This window comes from Netta rufina, assembly GCF_964035555.1.
Source record: "Netta rufina genome assembly, chromosome: 1".
Classification (NCBI taxonomy): domain Eukaryota; kingdom Metazoa; phylum Chordata; class Aves; order Anseriformes; family Anatidae; genus Netta; species Netta rufina.
In genome coordinates this window covers 93,020,775-93,040,564 of record NC_140123.1, presented here as the reverse complement: position 1 = coordinate 93,040,564, position 19,790 = coordinate 93,020,775, and the positions used below count along the sequence as shown (strand labels likewise).

Genomic DNA, 19,790 nt, shown 5'->3' with positions numbered 1-19,790 from the left:
ATGCAAAAGTGATGGACAATTGTTCCTGGGTAATATTTATGTTAAAACCAAAACGAGTAGAATGCATTCATTCCACTGAATTGTAAAGAGGGTGGAGAATGGGAGAGAGGGGCAGTAGAAGGGATTATTATCAGAAACATTATCATCAGTACTTTATTTTCCATGGCAATAGAAAAACACAAAAGAATCTGGTTGCCTGTGAATGGGGAATGTTTATTACAAATAAGGCTCTGAGTCATCATTCAAGGGAAAAAACAAACAAAAAAAAAAAACTTAAAATTCATTAATAGATCAAGTTCATAGTGAAACGAGAGTGAAAGGGAAAGTGTGGAAAAAGGTGAGGAAAATGAGAAATGAATACCTATATGGAAATGAAAGTAGTTCTGTTGTCTTTTATTGTTGATAAAAAATCAAGCTTTTCCTCGTAAACATTTATATTGTATGTCGATTAAAGGAGACAGGAATATTTTTATAAAGTACTGCTTTATTAAAAAGAGACTGAATAGCAATTAAGGAAGTAATTTGTTTGTAAACTTCTTTTATGCATTGGAAAAATAGCTTATGTTGTGTCTAATCTTCCTGTTTTGACATCTGCTAAAAAGACAAAACCTGTATGCTTAATTCAACTAAAAACATCAAAGGACAGGAGTTACTTTCAGAAAAAAAAAATGTGTTACTTTCAGAAAAAAAAAATGTGTTTTTTATCATTCATAATTTCAAAACTTCATAATTTTCCCAAGTGTTTAGCATAAGCAGATTTTGGGAAAGACAAGCAGGTTAATATATATATATATATATATATATATGTATATTTATATTATATTTAATTTATATTTAATATATATATTAATATATATATTATTTTTTTTAATAATGCTTTTTTGTTTGTTTGTTCTGTTTATTTCTTTAAATCATTCTCTCTGGAAATCACTTTCCCAGGAATATGCCTCATCCTTGGCATTCATTTTCACTGGAATATGGGACTATGCTGACCCCAGCCTCCATTCTCTGTTCCTCTGCACTGCTTGGTGGGAGGACTTAAATGAGGGTGGATGAATGGAAGGTGTTTTTGGTTTGCTTTTAGTGTCTCACTGCTCTAGGCTGCTAGTAATAGGCAGTAAGTTACACTGATCTCCCTATGCTGAGTCTGTTTTACCCATGACAGTAGTTGGTGAGTGATCTCCCTGTCCTTGTTTCAACCCATTATCTTTTTCCATTGTATTTTCTTCTCCCCCCTCCCCTGCTCCCCCCCCATGTTCTCTTGAGGAGGGAGAATGAGAGAGGATGTTCTGGAGTTTAGCTAGCCATCAGTGTGAAACCACCACCTCCCCCCCCCAAAAAAAAAATAAAAATAATAATAATAATAACAATCTTGTTTACCCTGTAGCAAATTCTCTTTTTTTTTTTTTTTTAAAAAAAAAAAAAAAAAAAGGCCTAAGTGAGGTGGGGAGAAGTGTTTCAACTCTGGAGACCAATTTTACTGATTTGAAAAGAATTCTGCCACTTAATCTCTGCTAAGGGTTTGAACCAGTAGGTAAAAACAGTGCTTTGATTTTCTGTGCTGTGGTTTCTGTTGCAAGTTGGAGTCACTCAGTGCCCCATGTTTGATTTCAGAAGCTGTACAAAAGAGTGGTTGGAGCTGATAAGAATCACTACTCAGCGTAACACAGACAAGCCACATAGCAAGCCAGAAGACCAGTGGAACATGTACAGCCAGTACAGCAGAAGTCCCAAGTTCAAATCAATGGCCAAAAGACGCAGTCCTAACCTGATGAAAGATGGTTTTCAATCACTTTCCTCACCAGTATGTACAGAAGCTTCTGAAGTGCCACTGCCACCAGTCTTGGATGATGAAATAGATTTTCCTGTGCCAGAGCAGACTACCAGAGAGTCTCAACACGAGCAGAAGGTGTCCATGAATCTGCACGAAGGAGAACAGGACATGGTAAGGCAAGCAGCTTGGAACAGCACAGATGTTCTCATGCTCGCCTTTGTGCTTCACTTTGAGCTCCAAATGAATTTTTCTGTTCCTTCAGGCACTTGTTAAGTCTAAGCAGAGGAGAACTTTGGGGATCAAGGCCAAGCACTCATTTGTGTAGGTGGGAAGATGTGTGCCTACCATTAATCGGAAGGCATAAATAGTGTAGGTGTGGTAAAAAGCACGGCAGAGTCATAGCAGCCAATTTAATGTGTGAGATACATCTGTTTCATTAGGAACAATTAGCAAGCATTAAATGGGAATCCTAAAATCTGAGATACTCTTTATTTGAGGCTCTGCAACCTTCAACAGAAATATAAAGAAATCTTAAAAATAATCTGTTGTATATATAACACTGGAAAAGATTTTTTTTTAAGTCTTTTTTTTTTTTTTTTTTTTAATTAATGGGGTTCCTTGAGAATGGTTGGGATTTACTAGCCAGCAAACACTGTAATGAAGATACTGGGGAAGGGTTAACAATATGGTTTTTAAATTCCTGCAGCTAGGGACGTGTACCCCCTTTCTTATCTTGAAAGAAAAATCTGCTTTCTGATTACATCTGACATATTTTCAGAGGTGGCTTTCTTATAAAAAAAGTGATGGTGGTGGCCTGTTAGGGTCTGTAAAATACTGATATTCTCAAAATTGCATTTCTGGAGATGGCCAACTGGAATACAGTGAGAGGAATTGAGAGAAGGCACCAGGATGATCTTTATACACTTAAATAGACATCTTTAACAGCAGGTGGACCAGCTGGGTAAGGGTTGGAAATTACTCAGTCTGGTTTCATGAAAATGAAGAGCATGTGTAAAATACCTTGCAGTTAGTATTGAATAATAATAATAATAATTCAAAAGGCAAAAAGAGAAAAGATATCATGAGATTATCATGATATCATGAGATTTTAGCCACCTACTAAGAACACCACAGCAGAATGATTTGGTGTTTGCTCAACAACTAAATCTCCAAACTTCAAAACAAAGATTTGATAATCTTCTCTGTACTAAATTGTTTTATTACGGTGACCAGTCTGTACTTGCATACATATCCTTCAGTACATCTGTAGATGACTGGAAGAAAATGTCAGTTATTAAAAAAAAAAAAAAAAAACATTTAAAGTTGAAATCCCCTTTCACTTTTCACCTTTCAGGACAGCATACAAAATTTATTATTTTTACCAAGGTTGTTTTAGTCACTGAGCCAACCTCAACTGATTTAGATATATTTACAATCATCCATTTATAGCATGGAGGTGCAAGGATGCATAGTGATACGAGGTACAGCCAGAAGCTAGTACATAAGGTCTACTAGAGAATGATGAACTGGAAAATGTGCCAAGAAGGATGTTGGGGTTTTATTTGTTTTGTTTTGTGGAAATAATTTATTTTAAAATTATGGAAAATTCATAAGATCATTGTAAGTTTAACTCCAGCAGGCAGCAGAACACACCTTGTACAATCAGTATGAGGAGAAGATCCGGCCTTGCATTGATCTCATTGACAGCCTGAGAGCACTTGGAATAGAAAAAGAACTGTCATTGCCTGCAATCGCAGTGATTGGAGACCAGAGCTCTGGGAAAAGCTCCATCCTCGAAGCCCTGTCTGGTGTTTCTCTTCCTAGGGGCAACGGTAAGAAATCACCTTCTCAGGTTCTCACCTGAATTTCACTCTGATAAAGTGAAACATTTTTTGATGGTGGTGTTTTTTTCCTGGTATCTGGGAGTAGATAACACCATGACTGAGACTATATCTGAATGATGAGACTCCAGGGGCTTTCTTAGCTCATGTTTCCAGCTGAAGAAATGGATGTGAAGGTGGGGCACCGTAGTGTTACCCAAACAGGTCACATGGTTTGGGTGGTCAAAGGAGCAGGAATAAGAAGCATGTAGTATAGCATATTTGTGTCCAGGCCGGGAGCCCCCAGCACAAGAAGGATGTAGATTTGTTAGAGCAGGTCCAGAGGAGGGCCACAAAGATGATCAAGGATCTGGAGCACCTCTCCTATGAAGAAAGGCTGGGAGAGCTGGGGATGTTCAACCTAAAGAAGAGAAGGCTCTGGGGGGACCTCACTGCAGCTTTTCAGTACTTAAAGGGGTCTTATAAAAAAGATGGAGAAGGACTCTTGGGAAGATAATGATAGGACAAGCAGGGAAAGGTTTTACACTAAAAGAGGGGAAATTTAAATTAGAGGTTAGGAGGAAATTCTTCACTCAGAGGGTGGTGACGCACTGGAGCAAGTTGCCCAGAGAGGTTGTGGATGCCCCATCCCTGGAGGTGTTCAAGGCCAGACTGGATGGGACCCTGGGCAACATGATCTAGTGGGTGGCATCCCTGCCTATGGCAGGGGATTTGGAACCAGATGATCTTTGTGGTCCCTTGCAAACCAAGCCATTCTATGATTCTATGATACTTGCCTGAAACTGTAGACAGGCTGAAAGGCAGCAGCATCATCTAACCATGTGTATTTTCCAGCAAAGAGTGACTAGTTTGGAAATTTGCTTCTGGTTTTTGTTAGTTAGTTAGTTTGTTTTTTGGACCAAGATTTTCTTACAGATTTTTTTTTGTTTGGCAAAAAATGTATATCTTTGCTTATTAGCATATGGATATCAGAGAAGATAATTGGAAGACTTCATTTGCAGCTCAGGAAGATTAATTTTCCAGCTTCATACATGTGTGTGCATCTACATACATGTAGATGCACACACATGGGTTCTACAAGTCCTGTATTGGCTGTCAATATCTGAGCACATTTAGGCTTTCAGGCTGGACTTGAGAAAAAGGTTTTATTTCATAATATGTAGGCACAGCATCAAAACAGGTCATGCAGAAAGGAACAAATCTCCATCCTTGTAGGTTTGCAAGGCAAGACTTGGCTGGCCAAGCCACATTTGACATCACATAATGCTGGTGACACCAAGTGGGAAGTCAGATGAGTGTCCTTTGGCCATGTCCCTTGAAACTTTTCTTTACAGCTCTCTGAAATATTAGGCAATGCTGTGCACACACACTCTCTGTCTCCCATGTATCACAACTGCTAATGGCATTACCTCTGTCTTTGGCATCACTGTAGGTATCGTTACTCGATGTCCCCTGGAACTTAAACTGAAAAAAATACCCAATTCGCAGGAATGGAAAGGGAAACTTTCTTACCGCAATATCAGTACAGATCTGCAGCATGCATCAGAGGTGGAGAATGCAATAAGAAATGGTGAGTTGTAGCATATTGCCCTGATCTGAATTGCTCAATCTCCTTTGAACCCTTGTTCTGCTTCCTAGGCTGAGCTGAAGTCTGTGGACTAACACAGGGATCATAGCTGCTAAAAGCTGAATTCAAAGCAGACGAAGGTGAGGGAGTGCAATATACATGCAGGTTAAGAAAGTTGTGCTACTTATTGCTTCAGTGATGAAGATGGTCCATGATGTCTGATAAAAGCTCAGGCCATGTCCTCAGATAGCTGCCATTTGCCCGGTTTGGGGAGTGTGTCTGTCAAGCTTGAAACATGAGAAGCCCTAAATGGTTTGTGTCATCAGCTCAAAACCTTGAGGAATGCTTGTGGTGTCTGTGGCTGGAAATCCAATGATTTTGGAGAAAGTTAAAAGATGACAGAGTGAAGGGCATACAGAGCTCCCATCAGTTAGTGTGACCACAGCCTCAGGTACTGCCCTTCCCTTGTCACATCTTTACTTTTATTGTATTTCCTATGGTAAAAGAAAACATTTTTCATACCTAAAATGTAGTAAGCACTTGCCCTAAATGTGAAAGTGAGATTGTTCATATTTCCTTGACTAGGACAGCTCCACAATATTGTTATTCAATGTAATGTTTCATTAGTTTTTCAATATGTTATTTGGAGATTTTCAATATATCCTTCAAAAACTGCAAGGTAGGTGGTATGATTTGGATAAGCTAATTACAGAGCTGAAAATCTTTAATGAGAATGGTCACAGTGTCTCCCTGCTCCTCAGTGCTGCTCACAGTCCATCATTGCCTTATAAGATCTGGGACAAAATGCCTGGCCTCTCAACGTTACTATCAACGTGTGAAGAATATAGAATAGTACCTACTGATCTTTTAAAACACCCAAGAATTAATGTCTACAAAGTATCTTGATGTTGAGGAATAATTTCTGCAACTGAATAATACCTTATCCTATCACTTTTGTTATTAATTATTTGTATGTATTTTGTCTTCATATGTTGCAGTCCACAAGCATATGGTCTGTGAAATACTGCAGTTCCCATTCCAAAAGGACTCCACATAGTCCATAATAATTTCCTTGGATTTTTGCAGAAATAGAGAAATAGATTTACATTCATGCCTGCATCTGGGAAAGAAAAAAAAAAAAAAAAAAATCATGCCTAAAATGACTAGTTGCCTAGGTGGTAGTATGTACTTCCTGAAGTCATCATATTCACAGAATCATGGAATCACAGAATTTCTAGGTTGGAAGAGACCTCAAGATCATTGAGTCCAACCTCTGACCTAACACTAACAGTCCCCACTAAACCATATCCCTAAGCTCTACATCTAAACGTCTTTTAAAGATTTCCAGGGATTCCCACTTCTTCTTCACTTCGATGCATCATTTGAAGCCTGTATTCATTGCTTTGCTCTTTTCCCCTTGCAGCTCAGGATGTTGTGGCTGGTACAAAGGGCAACATTAGTGGAGAACTAATTTCCCTAGAAATCTGTTCCCCGTATGTCCCAGACCTGACACTAATTGATCTTCCTGGAATTGCCAGAGTGGCCATGAGGAATCAGCCACAAGACATTGGGGAACAGGTAAAATGCAGTCTCTTATGCCAACCTATGGAAAGACTCATTTTTGTAACCTACCTTACATACAGATCTGTGCTGCAGGACATTGCAATAATTGTTCTGGGCTTCTGAACTAGAATGATAGCTATGCTAGCAAGCAGCCAGGCCTTCAGGAAAACAGTCCTAATAGGAACAGCGATGACCAGGATCCACCCCAGGTGCCTGCCAGGGCAGCACAGAACATCCCATCCACACAGACCCAGGTCTCTGAACACAGCACTGCCCCTGGGCTAGACTGCATCTAGAGTTGGGATGCATCTAGGCTGGAGGATAGATGCATCCCAAGAGGGTTGTGTCTTCCCAGTGCTGGGGAAATACTGAGTTCTCCTATGTTATTCCTGAGCAAGAATGCAGATCAGCCCTCTTACTGGCTTGGTGTACTGTCATCCCTTGCTTACAACATACATCAGAAGGGTACTCATGCTCATTGTTCTCATCGCCTACCAGATCAGAAGAGACCCTTTCTGTAGTATAAAGAATATACATTAACGTGGAGGATATCTCTATGCTTCCCCTGGTGGCTTTTTGAGGAAATGCTGGGGAACACAAAACTCCAGAAGATGGGGTCGGCTGTGAGAGTGTTGTGCAGGAGCTGACTATATTGTCTCTCCTAAAATACCTTTACACAAGAATTTGGAATAAAAGTAGAACAAATTAAACTAGACATATCAGCATTAAAACAGAGACATGGATGAATAGACAAAATAGACCGTCTGGTCTTCTTTCTCTAGGAAAGTGTTCATTTCACAATCAGAAAGTAACCTCTCCATTGTATTCAGAAGAAAGTGGCAGGTTTGATGTGACACTGCCCCATTGTACCCGGCTGCCTGCATGCTTCAGACATATAGCACTTATATGTCTGTGCTATAGCACTTTATCATGTCAGAAATTGGGATGAATGGGGATTAGAGAAGAGACACCTTTACCAATACTCAGAATAAAGAGTTAAATTGCTTCAGTATAAACACAATAGAGCTGTGTGTGCCTTTTAAAATACAACACAAACTCTGAAAAATTCATTTGCTTTGGCATTGAAGCATAGAAATGTTACCAACTAGGTGTCATGAGAGATGTTTTTTCACAAATCATCCACAGAAAGGTAAGCCAAAGATATTTTTTCTCCTTTCAGAGACACAAATTTCATGTCAGGATAGTGACTTCCTTTCACTCCATAAGTGTGTAACTAGGCATCATAACTCATTTTTCTCATGTGAGATTATTTATGAAATATCATTAGTACTTCCTTAATGAAAGATGATATGTATGAGTTTAAATTTTACATAGTATGAGGGGTTAAATTTTCTCTAATTTACATATTTTTTTCAGGACAAGCCTAACAATAATCTGCTCTCATTCACATTAGGTGTTTTGATTTATCTTTATGTAGGAAAACAGGCTGCATTCTTCTGTTGACACATTTCCATGTTATCCTTTACTATTTAATAGCATTCTCAGTGTATGTGACACTTCGTGTCATCAGACAGTGAGGTGGCTTATATTGCTAGAAATGCTCATATCCTACATGTAAACATTTGATTTCACTGAATTACTACTGTATTACATTTCAGATTAAAATGCTAATTAAAAAAATTATTAGCAACAAAGAGACAATCAATTTGGTAGTGGTGCCATGTAATGTGGATATTGCAACAACAGAAGCACTGAAAATGGCTCAAGAGGTGGACCCTAAGGGAGAAAGGACACTTGGTAAGATATTTTTTTGACTGCAAGTATGAATCTTTTACTTCCATGAAAGTCAAATGTTTTGCACTGCACACCAGAACTGCAAAGTTCTAGTTCAAAGCTACTAGAAGGAAAAAATAAAATAAAATAAAATAAAATAAAATAAAATAAAATAAAATAAAATAAAATAAAATAAAATAAAAATATCTAAATAAACTGTTTACAAAGCTGGAGTAGTTCTAAACATACCTCAGTTTTGAGTCTTACTGGCATTCCCACTGTAAATAACTGGAAATTGACAATCTCAGAGTTACTTGTGGGAAAACCTTGCTGCTCCCTGCTAAAAAGGTTTGCAAAGCAATAGGCATGGTGGGAACCCTACTATAGAGCAAATATTACAGTGCAAGGTCCAGGAGCTGAGAGCTTTCTAGAAGAGAAAATGAAACGAAGAACAGCTGCTTTGTAAAATGCTGCAGGGAACATTTCCACTCTGACAGCTAGATGTCCTACTGCACCTCTTCCACTGTCAACTTCTGTACCTGACTAACTTTCTCTTTGGGTGACTTCACAGGGATCCTCACAAAACCTGATCTGGTGGACATAGGAACTGAAGAGTCCATCATTAGCATAGTACAAAATGAGGTCATCCCCCTCAGAAAAGGCTACATGATTGTGAAGTGTCGTGGTCAACGTGACATCCACAACAAACTGACCTTGGCATCTGCCATCGATCAGGAGAGACAATTCTTCGAGACTCACAAAAACTTCAGGTACTTCTCATATAAAGGACCTAACCCAAAGCATATTAAAGTCACTTCAAATCTTCCTGTTGACGTGTTGAGATTTAAGTTAGGGTTAAAACCAAAAATTAATTATACTCACTATTTCTCATTGTCCATGTAGTATTGCTTTCTAGTAAGCCAGAATAATTTTACATGGCAAATACTCTTTTAAAATATATTTTTGTTGCACGTTTGATTTGTAACTCTCCTTGACTCTGACTTCATGAGAGGAAGTTTGGCTGAGAAGTTGCCAAGCAGTAAAGGACCTGGGGGTATTGGTCAACAGCCGGCTGAATATGAGCCAGCAGTGTGCTCACGTGGCCAAGAAGGCCAACAGCATTCTGGCTTGTATCAGAAATAGCATGGCCAGCAGGACAAGGGAGGTGATCGTCCCATTGTACTTGGTTCTGGTGAGGTCACACCTTGAGTACTGTGTTCAGTTTGGGGCCCCTCACTACAGGAAGGACATCAAGGTACTGGTACACAACCAGAGAAGGGCAACAAAACTGGTGAAGGGAAGGGATGAGAATGCAAGTGTTACGAGAAGGGGCAGAGGGAACTGGAGTTGGTTAGTCTAGAGAAGAGGAGGCTGTGAGGGAGACCTCATTGCTCTCTACAGCTACTGAAGAGAGGTTGCAGCAAGGAGTCTGTCAGCCACTTTTCCCGGGTGACAAGTGGTAGGATGTGAGGAAGTGGCCTCAAATTGGGCCACTTGGGATGTTTAGGTTGGATGAAGGAAAGAATATCTTCACAGAGAGGTTGGCTGCCCAGGGAAGTGGAGAAGCCCCCATCCTGGAGATATTTAAGAAACATGGATGTGGCACTAAGGAGCATGGTTTGCTGATGAGACTCAGTAGGCAAGTTGATGGTCAGACTTGATGATCTTGAAGGTCTATTCCAACCCAGATGACTCTATGATTCTAAGTGCAATTAACCTCAGGAGATCAGAATAGTCCCAAAGAAGTCAAGTTATGCATCTGAGCACAACCAGTTAAGTACTGAAGTATTTCTGTTCACTGGAAAACACCACGAAATTCAGTATGATAAAAGATAATGTTTGTGCTGATGTTTCCCCAGAAAACAACTCAGCAGCAAATCAATCATTACATGAAGAATAACAGGTAAAAAGGATTTTGAACCGGCATACTTCCCACATGAAGGAATAACAGCAGTACAATAACCTGTTGTTAGAAATGGCCTTTTTAAAATTCTTCTCTGTTTCCTTTGGCTCCACTAGTTGCAATGGCTGTTAAGCAAATCTTGCAGAAAAGATGTAGATTCCACAGAGCCCTTGGCTGCTGCTGCACGTTTGTTTTTTTTTTTTTACTCAGTGTGTGCAGCAGAACATCATCAGTGCTGCCTCCTTACCTTGTAAACATGGTCTGTCCCAAACCTCCTTTTCCCCCTTTTTTGCAGCATTCTTCTGGATCAAAACAAGGCTACTATTCCTCATCTGGCAATGAAGCTCACAAATGAACTTGTGGCACATATTATTGTAAGTAACAGAGGTGTCATACTAAGCTATGTGTACCAGTTACTACCTAAAAACACATCCAACCCTTCCCCCTTGAACTGCAATTTTTTTTTCTTTATATGCATACATAACTATCATTCTTATACTTAAGGATACTTAACTATCCTTCAATATGGCAATCTGAGAGCAAATTGAGGTGAGAGTTAGAGGCAAGGAAAACCATGGTATGTCCTCAGATTTGCCTTTAAGCAAAGGATTGGCAATAGGCAATTCATTTAATCTGCTTGTGTATTATAACCCCTGCCTTTTAAATGGCAGTCATTATACTTTTTTTGTCTGTAAAGTGTTGATAGCGTGAGCAACAAGTTACTACTATCAGCTTTCTAAAACACAGTAATTTCTATCAAGTGAAAATGTCTTCAAAATCTCAATTAAGATGTAATTATTTTATGATACTAGTAAACTAATATATTTTATTATTTTATAGAAATATATCCAAAATAATATAAGTTGTTCCATGAAGGGAAATGCTAAAATACAACAATCATCTAAACTCAGCCCTGAAGGAGGAAAAAAATCTGTATTTATGTAAATTTACATTAAAAAAGCAATCAAACAGACATGTCCAACTGTGTATTTGTCAGGAATAGAAGGATCAGTACATTCCCATCACAAGCTGCCAGGAGACACTTTTTGGCTCACTGTATGTGAAGCCTAGACTGCAGCTCCTCTGCAGGGAGGTCCACCCCGGTATCTCAGGTAGCCCCTGAGACATATAAGGCCACATTTGCACTGTGGTGCTATCCCACCGTGACTCTTGGGATGCAGGTGACATGGAGTTCTTTGACTTGAGAGCAGCAAAGGTCATGTACAGGCCTAGGTCACTCCTGCAGCTATTTTGTTTTCCTTCCCAAACCAGATGTGTTCAGCCTACCTAACAGTCCTTCTTTCCTGTCTACCTTCCAGAAAACTTTGCCTACAATAGAGAACCAAATACGTGAGGTGCTGCAAAATTCAGTGCAGGAACTACAAAAGTACAGACGAGGCACACCCACAGTAGAAACAGAAAAGCTGGCTTTCCTCACAGATGTAAGTATCAATATTGATTTAGTTACAGAGTTGAGCAGACCTTTTTAAAGATAGCAAAGCAACAGGATGGACCAGGGAGCTTCTTCGATCTGTCACTGCAGGGTTTTGAGAGCTACCTAGGCAGACCTCTGGCAGGAATACATTATACCTGCAAAAATTTTGGACTGCAGGACTTCATGTTCCTGTCTAGCAATTTTTTTCCTCTGATTATGTGACGAAAGAGCTCAACAACAAATTGTTTGATTGGTCAAAATCAAGCATCTCAGAGAATGAAAATCTACACTCTTTTCTGCCCAGCTCACTGAAATTCTCTGAAGAGTTTCCATTGTTTACAGCACTCGTGAGTATAAATGCCTTCCTGATATCAATATGTCCATTACAATTTAGTAAATGGTTCTAAGAATTCACAGGGAAAGAAAAAAAAAGGCTAAGAGCATAAAAATTCTAAGGAAGGAATATTTTCAATTAATCCTATCTCACCATCACAACAGCAGGTTTACTTAACAGGTATAAGTTAGTCTGAAGAAATGAAACTTTAGTACATTGTGTTTTTGTTTTGTTTCATTTTTTCTTTTTAATTCATTACAGTTGATCAAGCTATTTAATCAAGATGTCTCTCGGGTGATACGTGGAGAGGAACACTTGTTTGGAAATGAAATCAGACTTTTGGCAAAACTCCGCAAAGAATTTCAAACATGGGGACTACTTCTCATGGAAAATGCTGCCAAGGGTAAGTATAGGAAACCATCATTTACACCTTATTTGAGAGAAGCTAGGAGCATTTATCTGCTGTTATGCGAGGCAAGTTATGCTTTGATTCTTAGGAACAGAGACCCAGCTTGCTGTCTTTACAGAGATGTCTGAGCCTCTCTTCTCTCAGCAGAGCAATAAAAGCAAGCCTGTGAACCCTGGCAGAGAATTGGGTGCTGATTCTCTGAACCGTTCTTCTCAATAACAGAAAATACAACAATAATAATATTTATACGATGTAATTAATTAGTTTTGTTGGTATTGTTGTTATTATTCATGTTTTGTAATTTTGGTCTTTTTTGTTGTGGTTTGGTTTTGAACTCAGCAGTGACTGGTACTGGCCAATATTGTGAGGGTAGCATCTCCACGAAGAACCAGTATTTCTGAGCTCCATTCTGCAGTAACCACGTTGCTTGAAAGATGGGCTCAGTAGTTGTTATTCACAAGAGCATTTTCAAAGACAAGAAAGAGACTTTCTTTAAGAAATTTAAGAGAATTTCTTTAATCAGAAATTTATGCAGTGACTTAGTAGTAAAGCAATGTTATCTTAATATTACAGTTCAAAAAAGCATACCCAGTAAAATGTGGAAATATGAAGACCAGTACCGTGGACGGGAGTTTCCAGGCTTCATCAGCTACAGGACGTTTGAGGACATTATAAAAGAGCAAATCCTAGACCTAGAGGAGCCAGCTATTGTGATACTGAACAACGTGATCCGTATGTTTTACAGGCCACATGAGGCCATCACATGGGTGACGCTGGTGTGCCTGATAATTTTGTTTTGACATGCTCTTCAGAATTTGTTAACACGCTTCCCCATGGCTGGGAATGGGGAGTTAGTTAACTATAATAGATAACACTGTAATGAAGTGGTGCAGTGGAAGTACCTGGTACCAGCCAAGCTGGTTGGTATTCCCAGGTGCAAGGAGTGGCATGCACAAAACCTAAACCAAGATTCTAGCTTCTTTGCCAGTTCTTTGCATGTTATATACATTAAACAGCGACTGCTGGGAGGGGGGGAAAGGGATTTACGTATCCAGTAAAAAACACCAAAGGAAAAAGTATGTCACTATTCCCATGTTTGCCTTAGAAGGGAGCTTTGGCATCTGTGCCAGACTCAGTGCTTCCCTGGGAAGGCCACTCTGAGATGTGCTTACATGGCCAAGTGATGAACCACCTGGTCAAACACAGCTGCAAGCACATAAATTGCTTTATCAATGAAATCTCAGCAATATTTAATTTCTGACAAGATAAGTAAGTGGTTACAGGAGGTCTTGAATGGCTCATGCTCTTCAACCTAGAAATCTAAATTCCCATCTGTCTATATTAGTTATAAGGGCATACTGCAGAAAGCAAGTGGTTTTCCCAAGCCTTGTATTGCCAATAGCTTTAAAAACTTATTTGCTTACCTGACTTTATTTTGTCTGTCTGTTCTTCCCTTAGGACTGGTTGAAGAGAAATTTCTGGAGCTCACTAACAAGCATTTTGCTAATTTTCAAAATTTAAATAGAGCTGCTCAGGTGAGGAACTAGCTATAACCCGAGATAATTCAAGAGCAAAATAGAATGTAATTTGTAAATACAGCCACGCTTATGGTACCTATCCCGTTGTTTTACCTATATGCAACCATGCAATGTCATGACAGTCTATGATTTGTATGAAGTAAGTAAGAAATTGAAAACAAACGTGTTTGTAATGACACTAATGAAAGTGCATTTTTCTTTGCATTCTGTGCACAGAAAATGTGGTGTGGCTGCCTTGAAAAGTCTATCATTAATTTCAGTTCTAAGTCCTGCAATGATTTCTAAGCATGTCGGTAGCCTCTGAGCACTGCGGGGGTGCTTGTTGCTTTCTGAAAGGAAAGCCAGGGTGTTAGCCAGGGCAAGCTTCTCACCTTTGACAAAAAGGAACAGTGGCAGACAAGCCAAAAATCATTTAACCATGAAAGCCAGCATACTCCTGTTCACAGTTTGGAGGCTTCCAGGTTTTGGGGTGGAGTTAAATGACATTGATGTCCTCAAAGACCTTTTCTGTGAAAGAGCTTTGAGGAAGAGGTGAGAAGCATCGCAGGCCAGCCAGAAAGCAGAGCCCACTCACATGGCACAATGGTTAAAGGGAAACTCAAAGGCAAATGTGAGTGAAACAGGTGATTTGCTATGTGACTTGCATGGCCAAATCCTACCAAAGTCCCAAGTCAATCAGACAGCAAGCAAATAACCTATTTCAGCCAAGCACAGAGGAATTTTGGGTGCATCTTTAGGCACAGCACAATCAGAGAAATTAAGAAAGGAAGAGGTTTTGGCAGAGTCTGGAAACAAACAAACAAACAAAAAAAAAAAAAAAAAACTATTCTGATGCAGGGATGCTAAGGTAGCATTTTAGGAGACCTTAAGGATGACTAAGGGGAATTTGTTGCTCCTGCAGGCTTCTAGGTGGAAGCACCAAAAAGGCCAGAAAGCATCAGATTATTTTAATGAAGATGCCAGATACCAAGGAGGTAGACAAGGTTGGTTTGCTGACAACGGACAGGAAAGAGCAGTTTTTGAGACCAGTAGGAGGGGAAATGGATTTCATTTCAGTGCCTGCTATCACAGCTTAGTGCAAGAGGGACAAGCAATTGAAATGCATGCAAAAGCATCCAAAAGGCATGCAAAAAAGAGGGCTGGCTGAACTAATTTCTGGCAGTTGCTGCTTGTTCCCACCAATCTTGGTATTTTCCCTCAGGGTCCAAGCACCAGGGTATGATTGAACCCACTCCTGTTTAATGGAGAGACCAAATGCTGCCTATTCCTGCTCTTTCTGCAGTGGCAGAGGAACCTGCAGCTAGAGCATTACTGCATGCACCAAGAGCCAACCTGGGATTAGCCAGTGTTGCAGTGAGGTGTGGAATACCACATCCACCTCATCTTGCCCCAAGGACACTGCTAAGCATCTCAGAACTTTTTTTTTTTTTCCCTAGGCCAGAATTGATGTCATTAGAAATACACAAGCAATGAATGCTGAAAATCACATCCGAAACCAGTTTAAAATGGAGAGAATCGTATACTGCCAGGATAACATCTACTTGGATGATTTAAACTCTGCCAAGGCAGAAATATTCAGCAAAGACGGTGGGAAGGAGAAGATCAGTTTTGGATCCGTTTCAGATAAGAATGCCATCTTCATCCAGGAAATGATTTCTCACACAAAGGCCTATTTTACTGTGAGTTTACAGCCTACAAGCCAGCACAGCAATGCTCTCTGGCTGGCTTTTCCTATGGGGACAAGTGCTGGGGGGATGGAAGGACTGTTACTTACCTGGTTTAGGGGAGAGGAGAAGATGGGGGAGAGCTGTTAGCCTTGTAATGAAAAGTTATTGATACTCAGATGATGGCAAGACCCGTATTCCAGTAAAGGAGCTTTGATCATGCATATCCTGCTACCTCCAGAAAGTGGTTGCTGTGGCTGCCAGTTGGGTACTAACTCATGGGGCGGGAGGAGTGGTAATCAGATGTTTGGTTAAAATGAATTTGGCTCTATATAGAGATCAGGTGAATATAACACATTGCAGATAGCTCAGCAGATGTTAAGCAAAGAAAATTGGATGCTTTAATAAAAGAATATTTCAGAGCAAGAAAGCAAAGAGAATGCATAGTATCAGAAGGTGCTTTTGGTCTCTGTTTCATAGAACTCACTCAGAAAGCACCAACTTAATATTAATAATGCAGTAACTTAGGTAGTGGTTCACCTTGAATTTCAATAGCAAGGTTTTGCCAAATTCTTGCAATTAAACGTTCAGGCTACTCTTCCAGATTTCCATACTGAGAGGGAGAGAAAGGCATCAGTTTTAATGGAGCAAGAGATAAAAGCAGAATTGCATAAGCTTCTTCCCTCCAGCCTCACAATACCCTCTGCTATACCACAAAGTCTTGAGTTGTACATTTTTGTAAATGCCCTAAACAGCCTTTTCAACAATCACCAATGGATGCCAGGGCATCACATCTCCATGCAACTTATGAGAGGCCAAATAGATGAGATGAGATGAAATGAGGGGAAAGCTCTTAAGCACCTATGGCCTTTGCAAATGGCAAGCATGAACCTGGCAAGCATGAACCCATGTCACCTATGGCAGGTCTGCCAGAGTTCTGGGTAGAGCTCTGCTGCAGAAAAACACCCTTTTTTAAGGCATCTACACCCCCCAGCAATAGTCAGCAGTGCCTGGAGGATACATAAGCTCAGTAAGTCTCTTGCTGACTCAGCTGAACTGCTCCTTATTACGAGATCTCTGCGAACTAGTAAGAGAAACTGAGTATCTAGTCTTCAGTATTTTTCACCATAAGTATGATCCCATCCTTGTAGATCAAAGATTTGCAGCTGCTGAGCTCCAAAGATATCTGAAGCCAAAAAAAAAATTAGACTTTTCTGGAGATGGTGGCCTAAACCCTTTAAGGCCTCCAAGGCTGGGTTCAGTTCCCTCCCAGCCTCGGAGAGGTTTTGCACCTCCCATCACCCAAGAGCACCAGCTAAGCCCCCATGCCCTGAGGCCATCTCTATGGAAATGGCCTCACAACTTCTTCTAGGACAATCTGTTTCCATTTGCATAGATAAACCAGGCCAGAGAGTTGTTCAGGTTATGTAGAAAATTCTTATAGTTTTTCCAATAGATGTACTTGCAGCCCAGTCTCACTGTTGCTGAAGATGTTTTCCCTTAAGGGTAAAGCTTACTCCAAACCCGTCATAGTCAAAAGGACAATCACATTGAAACCCCATCTAGATATAGAAATCTGCTACCTTTTGGGGGGAACAAACAAAGCGCAATTTAATTTCCAGTACCATAACAGATTGGTGGTGTTCAGAGAGAACAGGTTTGATACCAGAAATTGTTGACAAGTTTTATTCATGGGTATGTCCTAGCATAAATCTTAAAAATGATAGCCGATAGAGCTAAGTAGGGAATGAAATACCTTGGCTCTTATCCACAGAAAAACAACCAAAAAAAAAAGGAACAGCTGATTTATTCCCATAAATCTTAACTTTTAGATTTTTAGGCATGAGAGAGACTAACAGGAAACATTTTTTAGTTCCTAGAAGCACTCACTTTTTGAACAGTAACTCAATATAACAGTTTAAAACATGCTGTCACTTAGTAGATTACCTATAGCCCCTTCTTTTTTTTTCTTTTTGGGAAATAAATCTTGTAACTTTTTTTTTCCTCCTTGCAGGGAGCAAATAAACGCCTCTCCAATCAGATTCCTCTGATCATCCTATCTGCTGTCCTTCATGACTTCGGCGACAACTTGCAGACCTCAATGTTGCATCTTTTGCAAGAAAGGGAAAAATTAAACAGTTTACTTCAAGAGGACAGTGAAGCTGCTAAAATTAGGAATTACCTCAGTGGCCGAGTTAATCGGCTCAGCAAAGCCTACCAATGTCTGAAGGGCTTTAGCTGTCTGTAGATTTCTTCACTTTTCAGACATATTTTTCTACTTTGATTTTCTAGTATTGCTGATCTAAAACCCTCTGAAACATAAAGTCAGCACTGACCTTTACTGCCAGTTTCTCAAATTTTCAAGAGTGGTCCATTCTGTCCTATTTTCCATAGTCTGTTACACACAAACACCTACTCTTGTTTAAAATGCTCCATTAGTAGAGATGTGGTTAAATGAATGTTATCCTATTTCTAAATGTTCATTTTATAAACTTTGTCTACTGTGCATATTTTGAAATATTTTTTAAAATAAAAGATTGAACTCCAGTTTTGGTGGGTCTGTTGTTTTTGCACTTACTACCCATCCCTAGCGTTCCTCTGCTTCGCTCTGTGCTGGTTGCTGTATTTATTTCCTGCCCTTGCCTGAAGGATGCCTGTGCAAGGTGTCATCACTGTTAAGTCTCATCCCAGGAGGTAGAGATGGTGCGCACAGTGGGTATGCAACAGTTCCAGCCTAATGGGAAATACAGTTAACTACATCTGATAAGTATATCCCCAGGATTATATTATATCTCCTTCTCCTTTTTCAGATCTCAGAGTTGTAGAGAAACCCTAAGACTCTTTTCTTATGGATGCCTGGAGCCTTGGCTGAATTTTTGGGTCTGATGGAAGATTCACTGGACAGCTGGATTTTGGATGTCCTGGGTGTTTTAATCCATTATGGACACTGAACACTGGAAGGATGTCTCAGCATGGGGTTTGGTACCTGTCATCTTACCCCCCAAAGGAGGAGGAAAACCTTTCCAAAAGATGTCTTTTGTTTCATGGGAGCAGGGACAAAATGTAATACTGCACTGTATTTGTGACATCTTTCACATGGAGGATTTATGGGCAGAACTGTGCTATGGGCTGCATAGAGCTAAAAAAACACATGCCTATGACAGTTTGTCATGAAGTAATTTCCAAGATGGTTACAAGAGAAGCCTCCTCTTCACCACACTGCAGCAGCAGGTGGCTGACTTCTGCAGCACAGCCCTCACCCCAGTGGAGGATACAGCTTTTACAACCCTGTTCAGCACTATTAACAGTTTTCCACATTTGCTACTGGAGACTTGCAACACTGCAGTTCACGAGCCATGTAATGGCCTGATACCAAAACAATGAACGTACTTAATTTCTGTTTTGAATGTACTTCAAATTCAATGACTACTTCATTGTAAACCCCGAGGCACACTTGACACTAGTGCCATTGAAAACACCCTGTAGCACCTTGAGAAAAGAGGCAGATGCACATTGCTTCAGGCTGCATGAAATGCAATAACAAAACAGGGTGCAAGTGCCTCAACTCACTGCCTTCAGGCTAAGCTTCCCTTTACCTCAGTTTCACCAGAAATGTGATTTCATCAGACCCAGCCACTGAAGACATCCAGCATTCCTGGACATCCAGCTCTTCTGGATTTCGCTAAGGACCTGAAATACTGGAGTTAAAGGAATCTCTTTGATCACCCTCTTACATTTTTTTGTCCTCTTGTTTCTTTTTTTCTTAAATCAGATACTCAGAGGATTTCAGACACTGAATTCAGCAATTGCTTCCAAAGCATTCCAGACAGAAAACACTACAAAGGAAAGTTCTTTGTAGAAAAAAATATATTTATTTGGTGCAGTGTTTACATGCAAGATAATTGCATTTCAGTACCAAAAGAGAAAACAAGACTAGTAGAGTCATTTCATTCAAAAAAAAAAAAATTATCTTTCTTAACAAATGTGACTTGTTATGGCTTTTTGATCCTGTGTACTGGCTATAAATT

At 39.9% G+C, this 19,790-nt stretch overlaps 1 protein-coding gene across 1 annotated transcript; it reads left to right on the top strand.

The window, feature by feature from the left end:
- Nucleotides 1-1,600: 1,600 nt before the first annotated feature.
- Nucleotides 1,601-18,010, top strand: LOC311211675 (interferon-induced GTP-binding protein Mx; the record flags this gene model as incomplete). Its single annotated transcript, XM_084290573.1, has 13 exons — nt 1,601-1,945; nt 3,411-3,606; nt 5,048-5,185; nt 6,606-6,760; nt 8,365-8,503; nt 9,051-9,249; nt 10,678-10,756; nt 11,702-11,824; nt 12,413-12,554; nt 13,134-13,292; nt 14,019-14,095; nt 15,535-15,777; nt 17,777-18,010. 13 exons carry the CDS (start codon nt 1,601-1,603, stop codon nt 18,008-18,010), a joined length of 2,229 nt encoding a protein of 742 aa, XP_084146699.1.
- Between the last annotated feature and the right edge of the window lie 1,780 nt (nt 18,011-19,790).